The sequence below is a fragment of the Sparus aurata genome, unplaced genomic scaffold (assembly GCF_900880675.1).
Source record: "Sparus aurata unplaced genomic scaffold, fSpaAur1.1, whole genome shotgun sequence".
In the NCBI taxonomy this organism is placed as follows: domain Eukaryota; kingdom Metazoa; phylum Chordata; class Actinopteri; order Spariformes; family Sparidae; genus Sparus; species Sparus aurata.
The window spans coordinates 10,591-22,962 of record NW_022045239.1 but is presented as its reverse complement, the minus strand read 5'-3'; the positions used below and the strand labels follow the sequence as shown (position 1 = coordinate 22,962).

Genomic DNA, 12,372 nt, shown 5'->3' with positions numbered 1-12,372 from the left:
GGAGGCGTTCCCGCCCCCTGACACCACGTTCAGAGCCAACCACGTGGCGTCAGCGACACTGATGTGCTCCGACTGAGGCAGCTCTGAGGACAGACACACACTCAGATGATTGAGGGCCAGAACAGTCTGGATACAAGTCAGCTGTGTGTCTCATGATGTTTGTTACACACTGTATTTATATCATCCGGCAGACGTTTAACTTGTCATACTTCCTGTTCTGACCTCCTCACCGGGACGCTGATGGAAAAGAAGCTGTGATGTCGTGCTGAGCAGCGAGCAGCGAGTCATCTTTGTTCCTACGTCTTCTGTTCCACTTCCTGTTTGTCATCTTTAAACTTTTACAGTAAATATTCAGCAGTATTGTTTCCTCTGAGGTGACAGAGTCACAGCATCACTAATGGCGGGTACACACTACAGGATTTTTCAAACCTTCACAGATTAGGAGACCACACACTTGATGATAACAAAAGACAGATCGCACAATGTCTCTCTCTGCTGATCTTATAGTGTGTGGTGTTCTCCGTAGTGCACACCACACACTAACCGATTCTTCAGCAGAGTATCAGGTTCTTCACGCTAAATATTACAAATCTCGCGTGGTCAAACGTGACTTCAGTGTAAACAAACATGGCGGACGAACTGAAAAAACAAAAACAAAAACAAATCGGCTATGGAAAAAGTCATGGAGACGGCGAGAGTGTGGGCTGTATGCGTTACAGCGCGAGTTGGAGGTGAGTAAAGATTGTCAGAAGTATTACAGATAGCTTCGACAGCAGCACTGTACGCTCTGGCCCCCGGTACTGCGGGTAACCATGGCAACAGGTAAACAAAAGGCTGACGGAGAAACACAGCTGACTCAGCTCGCGTCTTGATTGGCTGTTGGTCCGGTACACGTGACATCACACGCTGTGCGTGATCGGCTCCGCTCGGAACACCCCACACACTACAGGATTTCTAGTCGCAAATATTAAACATGTTAATTATTTACGATCTCTCCTTCCGACGCCTTCCGAGAGGATCCGACCGGACAAAATCACTCTTAACACACCCCACACCACAGGACAACCAGACACGATGTCCTTTGCACACATCAGATAATCGGGCCTTTGCTGGCTTTGATCGTAAGGGGGAAATCGGGACAAAAATCGGCCCGATTATCCTGTAGTGTGTACCCCCCTTAACAGCCTCGTCCCCTCTGTGTTACAGAGTCAGTGATGGAGCTCACTGTCAGACCACTAAACATTAAACCCAGTGTGGGTTCTGATTCTGCAGCTTCTCAGCATTTAACAGTCAGCTAATTAATAAAGAGTCAATATCTGAGATGTGAGTTTAATCAGGAGAAGCACTTGAATCATTCCAGCGGTCCAGACTCGGGCCGGAAGAATCAGGGAGCTGTTTTTTGTTTACACTGTAGTACAGGAGCTTTGGACCGGGTCAGGCCGTGACAGTGGGTCAGCATGTTAAACATGCTTTGCAGCACCTACACAGACATGAGAGGTGTTTCCACTCACCTTCTAGTGGAATCATCAGTTTTACATACTGCACCTTTAAATGATGAGTTGAAGAACTGATAATAAAACAATTAAAAGCTCATTAAAATGTGAACATGTAATTTTACGTGAAGAGAAGTCTTTATTCATCTCAGATTAATAACCAGTCGGACTCGATCCAGATGATCAACGAGCTCCAACACGCAGCAGACTGATCTGAACATTCAGTGAGACTAACGTCGACCCGTTCTGTGGACCGGGTCAGAACAAACACACGTGTTGTGTCCCTTCAGTCAGGTTCAACATGTTGCTGGAGTCTGACAGGTGATGAGTGGACATCACCTCAGAGTCAGTGAGCAGGATGTAACACCTGGCCTGTGGTCGTCACGGCAACTGAGAGGTCACCCTGGAACAGGGCGTGTAATGATGACACGGTGTGCTCAAACACTGATCACACAGTACACAACGCGTAACCACGGCGACGCCTCCACAAACCTTTAAAGCCCTCCTCGTCCACGATGATGGTGTAGTCCTCCGGAGTCTCCGTCAGGCTGAAGAACTTACACCTGAAGGGACAGAGACAGAGAGGACAGGAAGTGAAGAGACATCCTGACACAGAAACTCGTCTGTCTGCTCATTAAAGGCACGCTTTCATATGAAGAGACGCATCAGTGAGACGTTCAGGGACCGACAGACAGCACGACCACGTCTGTAGAAGTCTGATTATCATTTCATATCAAATATGAGGCTCAGAACTGAGACATCAACTGCTCTGCTGCCACGATCAACAGCAGGGTCGTAGTCAAGACCACAGAAACCAAGCCCACAGAAACCCAGACCACAGAAAACCCAGCCCACAGAAACCAAGCCCACAGAAACCCAGCCCACAGAAACCCAGACCACAGAAACCCAGCCCGCAGAAACCCAGCCCGCAGAAACCCAGCCCACAGAAACCCAGCCCACAGAAACCCAGCCCGCAGAAACCCAGCCCGCAGAAACCCAGCCCGCAGAAACCCAGCCCACAGAAACCCAGCCCACAGAAACCAAGCCCACAGAAACCCCAGACCGCAGAAACCCAGCCCGCAGAAACCCAGCCCGCAGAAACCCAGCCCACAGAAACCCAGCCCACAGAAACCCAGCCCGCAGAAACCCAGCCCGCAGAAACCCAGCCCGCAGAAACCCAGCCCACAGAAACCCAGCCCGCAGAAACCCAGACCACAGAAACCCAGACCGCAGAAACCCAGACCGCAGAAACCCAGACCGCAGAAACCCAGACCGCAGAAACCAAGACCACAGAAACCCAGACCACAGAAACCAAGACCACAGAAACCAAGACCACAGAAACCCAGCCCACAGAAACCCAGCCCACAGAAACCCAGCCCACAGAAACCAAGACCGCAGAAACCCAGCCCGCAGAAACCCAGCCCGCAGAAACCCAGCCCGCAGAAACCCAGCCCGCAGAAACCCAGACCGCAGAAACCCAGCCCGCAGAAACCCAGACCACAGAAACCAAGACCACAGAAACCAAGACCACAGAAACCCAGACCACAGAAACCCAGCCCACAGAAACCCAGCCCACAGAAACCCAGCCCACAGAAAACCCAGCCCACAGAAACCAAGACCACAGAAACCCAGACCACAGAAACCCAGACCACAGAAACCCAGCCCACAGAAACCCAGCCCACAGAAACCAAGACCACAGAAACCCAGACCACAGAAACCCAGCCCACAGAAACCCAGCCCACAGAAACCCAGCCCACAGAAAACCCAGACCACAGAAACCCAGACCACAGAAACCCAGACCACAGAAACCAAGCCCACAGAAACCCAGACCACAGAAACCCAGACCACAGAAACCCAGCCCACAGAAACCCAGACCGCAGAAACCCAGACCGCAGAAACCCAGCCCGCAGAAACCCAGACCGCAGAAACCAAGCCCACAGAAACCCAGCCCGCAGAAACCCAGACCACAGAAACCCAGCCCGCAGAAACCCAGCCCGCAGAAACCCAGCCCACAGAAACCCAGCCCGCAGAAACCCAGCCCACAGAAACCCAGACCAAGTCAGGGCCAAGACTTGTGTATGGACACTGTGAAAAGACCAGAGCAAGACTGAGTCCAGACCAGGACTAGACCAGGACCAGACTCAGGATAAATTGGGACCACACTAACTGTAGGGTCTCCTATAAAACCCCTGCAGGAAACCAAAGGTTCCTTCCTCGCCTTGTTTCTTGTCCACATGCTGTTTGCTCTGGTGTGTAAGTGTGTGGTGATCAATGTCCAAATAAATAATCAATAAACACTGAGGTGAGGTGAGTTTAGTGTCAGGATCCTACGTTGTGTCCTCTCAGCAAACAAACACTGAGGAGCTGAAATCAACTTTATTCATCTCTCCTGTTGCAGGTTTGACATTTATCATCGTCATCATCATCATCATCATCATCATCATCATCTGGACAGTATCGATCAGTGACAGTGATATCCCTGCAGTCCTGAGAATGAGACGACACAGAGTCTCACAAAGACCCGGACTGATACTACAACAGAACCAAACAGAACAAACCTCAACACAGCTGAGAACAGACGTCCAGATTGTTGAATGTGATGATTTACGGTGCAGGACACAAACAGTCTTTGGGTTTTGGACTGTTGTTGGACTAAAGAAAACATTTGAAGGTGTCACTTTGGACTCGGAGGACATTTTTTGACATTTTATAGACTAAACGATTTCTCAGATTAATCACAAATGAAAGTCATGTCTGCGTTTTCATGATGATGACGATGGCAACAATGTGTCTCACATCATGAACGGGTCACATCACAGTCGGATCAGTGATCACAGAGTTCTGTCTTTAGTTCAGCTGCTCACATTCAGACGTGACCGTTTCCTTCACTGTCTGTTTCTGTGTGCACTCAGAGCACCGAACCAGAATCTGTCCTGAGAGGATGAAGATCAACAACAGCACTGTGACATCACGTGTTGATGGATGAAGCTCACGCGTCACATTTATCTGAGAGCTGTGAAAACAACAACAGGGACTCAACCAGCAGCGCCTGAGGACTGTAGAGAACCAGGTCCTGACATCAGCTCAGTCAGCAGCCAGTCAGCAACCAGACTCTGACATCAGCTCATCCTCCGATGGTCCTGCACCGTGACTGAGTGTACTGACGGACCAGCAGTCAGTCAACAGTCAGTCAACAGTTGTCACTCACATTCTGTGTGTCTGCAGGAAACTTGTCAGGGAGACTCTAATGAGACTCTAATGAGGCTGCAGGTTACAGCAGTTGGATCACTTTAAACTGTGAACCATCAGACACACACATGCAGACCCTGAGTTGTGACTGAACTGTTGTCCTCTCAGGTTCTGATCCGGGTCCACATGTTGTAAGAGTCTTATCAGTTCTGTCTCCACTGTTTATATTCAGGCTGTGTTCAGCTCTAGGGGTGTGCCAAAATATCAATACTAAGATATATCACGATATTTCGTCTTGAGGTACGTTATCGATATACTGGTGCCAAATATTGATATTTAAAAATGTAAAAAAAATAAAAATAATATATTTTTTTCCTTTTTTGGGCCCACCTCTTCGGAGTACAGCTTTATCTTTATTCAAACATAGGTATACAACCAAATAAAATTAAAAAAATGGTTTAAGTAGCTCTGAAACCCACACATATAGATATTTAATGATAGTTGTAGTCAGTGTGTGTGTTAAGAAGAGACACTGTGCAATATACTCTTTGTTTACTTGGCTTTCATTCATGTGAAATTGATTGACAATGTTTTGTAATTCCTGTGAAATGGATTCAGTGCAGTCAATAAATTCGGAATTTCTTCAGTGACACAGATATCGTGATGTATCGTGGATGAAATCGCAATATATCGATTATCGCAGAATCGCTGTATCGTGATATTATCGTTATCGTGGGCAAAATATCATGATAGTATCGTATCGCGAGGTACCTGGTGATACCCAGCCCTATTCAGCTCACAGTATCGTCACGGTCCATCAATCTGTTCTTTATTTCCTCGAATGATTGTGAAGTTGTTTGTTTTATAAACTTTCATAAGACACAAAGACAGGCTGTGGACAGAACTGGACATTTGAGGACGCCATCCTGAGACTAATGTGATGAGTCAAATGAATAAGTGTGTGGAACAGAGAGGACAGCCGGTACTGATGAGGACGGAGGTGGGCTGATGAAGGACTCATCAAAGGGAGGAGGCAGTGAGGTCGGCTGAGGAGGGAAGCGTGGACAGAACCAGTGTCATCCGAGGGACTCGGATCAGAACCGCTGCCAACATTAATGATGAGACTCCCTGAAACAACTGGACCCAAATCTGTCCTCTATGACAGAATCAGTCACAGATCAGGAGACGTTCAGCTGTCTGACGTCCGTCCTCCTTCAGACATAAAACGGATCCTCGTCTTCATATTAAATATGTCACAACTGTAGATAAAAACTAAGTCAGAAACGACAGCAGAGATCAAGTCTGACACACACACACACACACACACACACACACACACAGCATTCATCAAAGTCTCTCTTGTCACTTTGTGTCGATGTTTCCATGAGTGATATCTGAGTTGTGATAACGAGCCTGTAAGAACTCAACATGAAGACAAAAATCAGCTGAGTTTACTTCACTGACATCCAACTTCTCTTTATTTCAGACACAATGTGTGAAAATACTACAAATGAATATCAAATCTCTTAAAACAGATTAGAGACCGAACAACTGATCAGATAATCCAGAGAATAATGAGCAGATTGATCGACTGACGGTTGTTAGCTGCAGCCTTATAAAGCACAGAGTAGATTATATTTTAAGTCTTAAAGGGATATTCCGGTGTGAGTTTAATCCACGGTCTAAATCACCGTGAAACTGTGTTAGACTCCCTCTCGAGAGATCAAGTTAGCAGACCGCTAATTTACGGAGTTTTATCAACCTCAGAAACGACCGCACGACAACAATACACTGCAGTAAATGGATCCAAATATAAACCGCCACCAAAAAGCCACAAATAATGCTCAGAACAGCACCAAACTTCAGCAACAGTACAAATAGGGTCTCAGCACATAGTCCGGGGCATCTAACCTCCGCTAGCTTAGCTGGATTTCTATTGTGAAGCTAAAAACAGAGTTCAACTCTCCTCCATCAGCTTCCGGGTCGGGGAAGTCCCGACGCGACGATTACCGAGTGCGGTTAGAAATGCTCAATTCCGTTCTTTTCCCTGTCCGCTCTCGATAATAACTGTTTGTACTGGCAGGTAAGACACATATGAACTTTGATTGCTTTTCCATGGAGTCATAATCATACATTTTCATCCATGAGCCGCGGAACTCTACTGCACTCGGTAATCGACTCGTCGGGACTTCCCGTCAACAGGAAGCTGCTGCAGAAGAGTGGTAAATTTAGTCAGCTTTTCAGTAGAAATCCAGCTAAGCTAGCGGAGGTTAGATGCCCCGGACTATGTGCTGAGACCCTATTTGTACTGTTGCTGAAGTTTGGTGCTGTTCTGAGCATTATTTGTGGCTTTTTGGTGGCGGTTTATATTTGGATCCATTTACTGCAGTGTATTGTTGTCGTGCGGTCGTTTCTGAGGTTGATAAAACTCCGTAAATTAGCGGTCTGCTAACTTGATCTCTCGAGAGGGAGTCTAACACAGTTTCACGGTGATTTAGACCATGGATTAAACTTACACCGGAATATCCCTTTAAAGGGATAGTTCGTGTTTTTTGAAGTGGGGTCATATTAAGTACATATCTATAGTCGATCTGTTTCCTACCGTAATCACTGATCAGCGCAGCCTCAGTTTGGAGAAGCAGAGAGCCGCTCCAGCCCAGACGCTCAGCTTTGTACTGCAGTGAACGGAGTCCAGAGAAAAAGGCAATTTTAACCACCAAAAACTAGGCTCACCTAAAAAAATCTATATCACTTCAAGTTTATCTTGTATAGAGAAAATTCACACCGCTTTACATCGCCGTAAGACCGCCCTTTCTTTTGGTACTACATTTTCTCAACCGTAGAACCTCCGTATCCCTACGCATCCCTACGCATTAGCGTAACTGGGCCTCGCACTGTATTTCTCCACTCGCAGATCAGCTGTTTGGGCCAGAGTCACAGCCGTACGGATACGGAGGTTCTACGTATTAACATGTGGACTCTGTTCACTGCAGTACAAAGCTGAGCGTCTCTCTGCTTCTCTTCTCTCTGTATTACTACAGTATTACAACAGTACCACTACAGTATTACTACAGTATTACTACAGTATTACTTCAGTATAACACCAGTATTACTACAGTATAACTACAGTATTACTACAGTATAACAACAGTACCACTACAGTATTACAACAGTATTACTACAGTATAACAACAGTATTACTACAGTATTACAACAGTATTACTACAGTATAACACCAGTATTACTACAGTATAACACCAGTATTACTACAGTATTACTACAGTATAACAACAGTATTACTACAGTATAACAACAGTATTACTACAGTATTACTACAGTACCACTACAGTATTACTACAGTATTACTACAGTATAACACCAGTATTACTACAGTATAACAGTATTACTACAGTATTACTTCAGTATTACTACAGTATAACAGTATTACTACAGTATAACAACAGTATTACTACAGTATTACAACAGTACCACTACAGTATAACAGTACCACTACAGTATTACTACAGTACCTCTACAGTATAACAACAGTATTACTACAGTATCACAACAGTACCACTACAGTATGACTACAGTATAACAGTATTACTACAGTATTACTTCAGTATTACTACAGTATAACAGTATTACTACAGTATAACACCAGTATTACTACAGTATAACAACAGTATTACTACAGTATAACACCAGTATTACTACAGTATAACAACAGTACAACTACAGTATTACTACAGTATAACAACAGTACCACTACAGTATTACTACAGTATCACAACAGTATAACAACAGTATTACTACAGTATAACACCAGTATTACTACAGTATAACAGTATTACTACAGTATTACTTCAGTATTACTACAGTATAACAGTATTACTACAGTATAACAACAGTATTACTACAGTATTACAACAGTACCACTACAGTATAACAGTACCACTACAGTATTACTACAGTACCTCTACAGTATAACAACAGTATTACTACAGTATCACAACAGTACCACTACAGTATTACTACAGTATCACTACAGTATAACAACAGTATTACTACAGTATAACAACAGTACAACTACAGTATTACTACAGTATAACAACAGTACAACTACAGTATTACTACAGTATAACAACAGTACCACTACAGTATTACTACAGTACCTCTACAGTATAACAACAGTATTACTACAGTATCACAACAGTACCACTACAGTATTACTACAGTATCACTACAGTATAACAACAGTATTACTACAGTATAACACCAGTATTACTACAGTATTACTACAGTATAACAGTATTACTACAGTATAACAACAGTACCACTACAGTATAACAACAGTATTACTACAGTATAACAGCATTACTACAGTATTACTACTGTATAACAACAGTATTACTACAGTATAACAACAGTATTACTACAGTACCACTACAGTATAACAGTACCACTACAGTATTACAACAGTACCACTACAGTATTACTATAGTATTACTACAGTATTACAGTATTACTACAGTATTACTACAGTATAACACCAGTATTACTACAGTATAACAGTATTACTACAGTATAACAACAGTACCACTACAGTATTACTACAGTATTACAGTATTACTACAGTACCACTACATTATAACAACAGTACTACTACAGTATAACAACAGTACCACTATAGTATTACTACAGTATAACACCAGTATTACTACAGTATTACTACAGTATTACAGTATTACTACAGTATTACAACAGTATAACAACAGTATAACAACAGTACCACTATAGTATTACTACAGTATAACAACAGTACCACTACAGTATTACTACAGTATTACAGTATTACTACAGTACCACTACATTATAACAACAGTACCACTACAGTATTACTACAGTATTACAGTATTACTACAGTATAACAGTATTACTACAGTATAACAACAGTACCACTACAGTATAACAACAGTATTACTACAGTATAACAGCATTACTACAGTATTACTACTGTATAACAACAGTATTACTACAGTATAACAACAGTATTACAACAGTACCACTACAGTATTACTATAGTATTACTACAGTATTACAGTATTACTACAGTATTACTACAGTATAACACCAGTATTACTACAGTATAACAGTATTACTACAGTATTACTTCAGTATTACTACAGTATAACAGTATTACTACAGTATAACAACAGTACCACTACAGTATTACTACAGTATTACAGTATTACTACAGTACCACTACATTATAACAACAGTACTACTACAGTATAACAACAGTACCACTATAGTATTACTACAGTATAACACCAGTATTACTACAGTATTACTACAGTATTACTACAGTATTACTACAGTATAACAACAGTATTACTACAGTATAACAACAGTACCACTATAGTATTACTACAGTATAACAACAGTACCACTACAGTATTACTACAGTATTACAGTATTACTACAGTACCACTACAGTATAACAACAGTACCACTATAGTATAACTACAGTATAACACCAGTATTACTACAGTTTTACTACAGTATTACTACAGTATAACAACAGTATTACTACAGTATAACAACAGTACCACTATAGTATTACTACAGTATAACAACAGTACCACTACAGTATTACTACAGTATTACAGTATTACTACAGTACCACTACAGTATAACAACAGTACCACTATAGTATTACTACAGTATAACACCAGTATTACTACAGTATTACTACAGTATTACTACAGTATTACTACAGTATAACAACAGTATTACTACAGTATAACAACAGTACCACTATAGTATTACTACAGTATAACAACAGTACCACTACAGTATTACTACAGTATTACAGTATTACTACAGTACCACTACATTATAACAACAGTACTACTACAGTATTACAACAGTACTTGGACACAGTATTACAACTGTACTTGGATAGTACACTTGGTCATACGGAGGTATCAGCAGCCTGAGTTAAAGTAACATTTAGAGAGTAATGTGAAATACATGACGTAATCAGTTACTTCTACACAGTTCAGATGATCCGCACGCACACACATACACACACACACACACAAAACAATGGAACACACTTCCAACAGAGCTGATTACATGTGCGGATTTTAAAACATTTCCATGTCACACAAAACGTTGGACAGCAAACTTGCAGACATTTGTGAGGGAGTGAGTGTGTGTGTGTGTGTGTATTTGATGGGGGGGTTTATTTTTTAAAAAATGGCGGGAGGGGGATAAATTGTTTTAAATTGATTTAATGATGGGGGAATGTGTGTATTCATAACTTTGTAATTGAAATTTTGCACAACTGTGAATTTAGTAATTGTTTCTAATCTATTGTGTGTTCCATCTACCTGCTCAGGACTACAGGTGGAAAATAGCAACCTGCTACAACCCGGTGCAATGCATCTCTCCTTGTTTATACAGGGTTAATGTTTTATTGTGCACTGTCCCTGCTCAAATAAAGAAATAATAATAATAATAACAACACACACACACACACACACAGTGAACTAATGAACTCAGCCCAACATTAATATACAGGGGTGGTTATAACGTCATCATAATGACAGTGTACAGGCCTGTAGTGACGTCACTGTCAGGCAGTTTGATTAAAGTTTTCTCAGATTGAATATCCTCCTCACAGGACACACACACGCACGCACACACACACGCACACTGGCCTCGGCCCAGCTACAGATGGCACAGAGCTGCAAACTGACACCAGAGAAGGACAGGCCTGAACACACACACACACACACACACACACACACACACAGTAACGTTACATGCAGCCTCCGGCGTTACTTTGCTGTAACGTTCCCCCGCAGTAAACACATATATGTGTTTGCTTGTGTGTGTGTGTGTGTGTGTGTGTGTGTGTGTGTGTGTGTGTGTGTGTATGTGTGTGTGTGTGTGTGTGTGTGTGTGTGTGTGAAGTTCGTACCGGGTCTTGGAGGCCAGGAAAGCGAGTTTGATTAATCCGTGCGTGCAGATCTGGATCCCGTCCTTCTCTATACTCGCCACTTTCAGGCTGTGCTCTAAAATATGAAGCTCCATCTTTTACGTCTTCTCATCTGAAGCGACGAGCGAACCGTCCCGAGCCCGAACCCCGTCACAGTACATGCATGGATGAATACAGGGACGGTCCGGGCGGCTGCAGGCGGTCCGCAGAGAGAGACGGAGCGAGGCAGGCTGGAATAAAGAGCCAGAGAGCCGAACACCGAGCTGCTGCTGCTGCTGCTGCTGCTCAACACCGAGCTGCTGTCAGAACTGCAACGGAACCGAGCACACTTCTGTCCGGCTTTTCAAAATAAAACGCCCCGCCACAGAGCTAGCTAGGAGAGTGGAACGTTAGCATCGTGAGCCGCTCCTGGTTCATGAAGACGTCACAGAGAAATTAAAACACAAGCTAGCTACTGTTAGCTTACCTGTCCAGGGCTGTGACCTGAGCTGGCCTGATGAGCCTCATTGTTTTAATCAATATTATTTAAATCACTATCATCTTCTCAACAAATGTCTTAATAGCCAGCAAACTCTGAGGACTCAGGCCTGTCTGCTTTCAGGCATTTAAATATGATTAAAAGATTAACAACTAATGTTGAATAGAAAGCTATGCTAGCAGCTATTCTAGCAGCTATAAATG

At 43.0% G+C, this 12,372-nt stretch overlaps 1 protein-coding gene across 1 annotated transcript; it reads right to left on the bottom strand.

Moving 5' to 3' along the window:
- Nucleotides 1-6: 6 nt before the first annotated feature.
- On the bottom strand, nt 7-12,027 carry LOC115578231 (cytosolic arginine sensor for mTORC1 subunit 2-like; the record flags this gene model as incomplete). Its single annotated transcript, XM_030411094.1, has 3 exons — nt 11,674-12,027; nt 1,986-2,056; nt 7-83 (listed from the first exon to the last, which is right to left on the bottom strand). Coding segments are annotated over exons 1-3 (261 nt in total), but the record flags the coding sequence as incomplete, so codon positions are not given.
- Between the last annotated feature and the right edge of the window lie 345 nt (nt 12,028-12,372).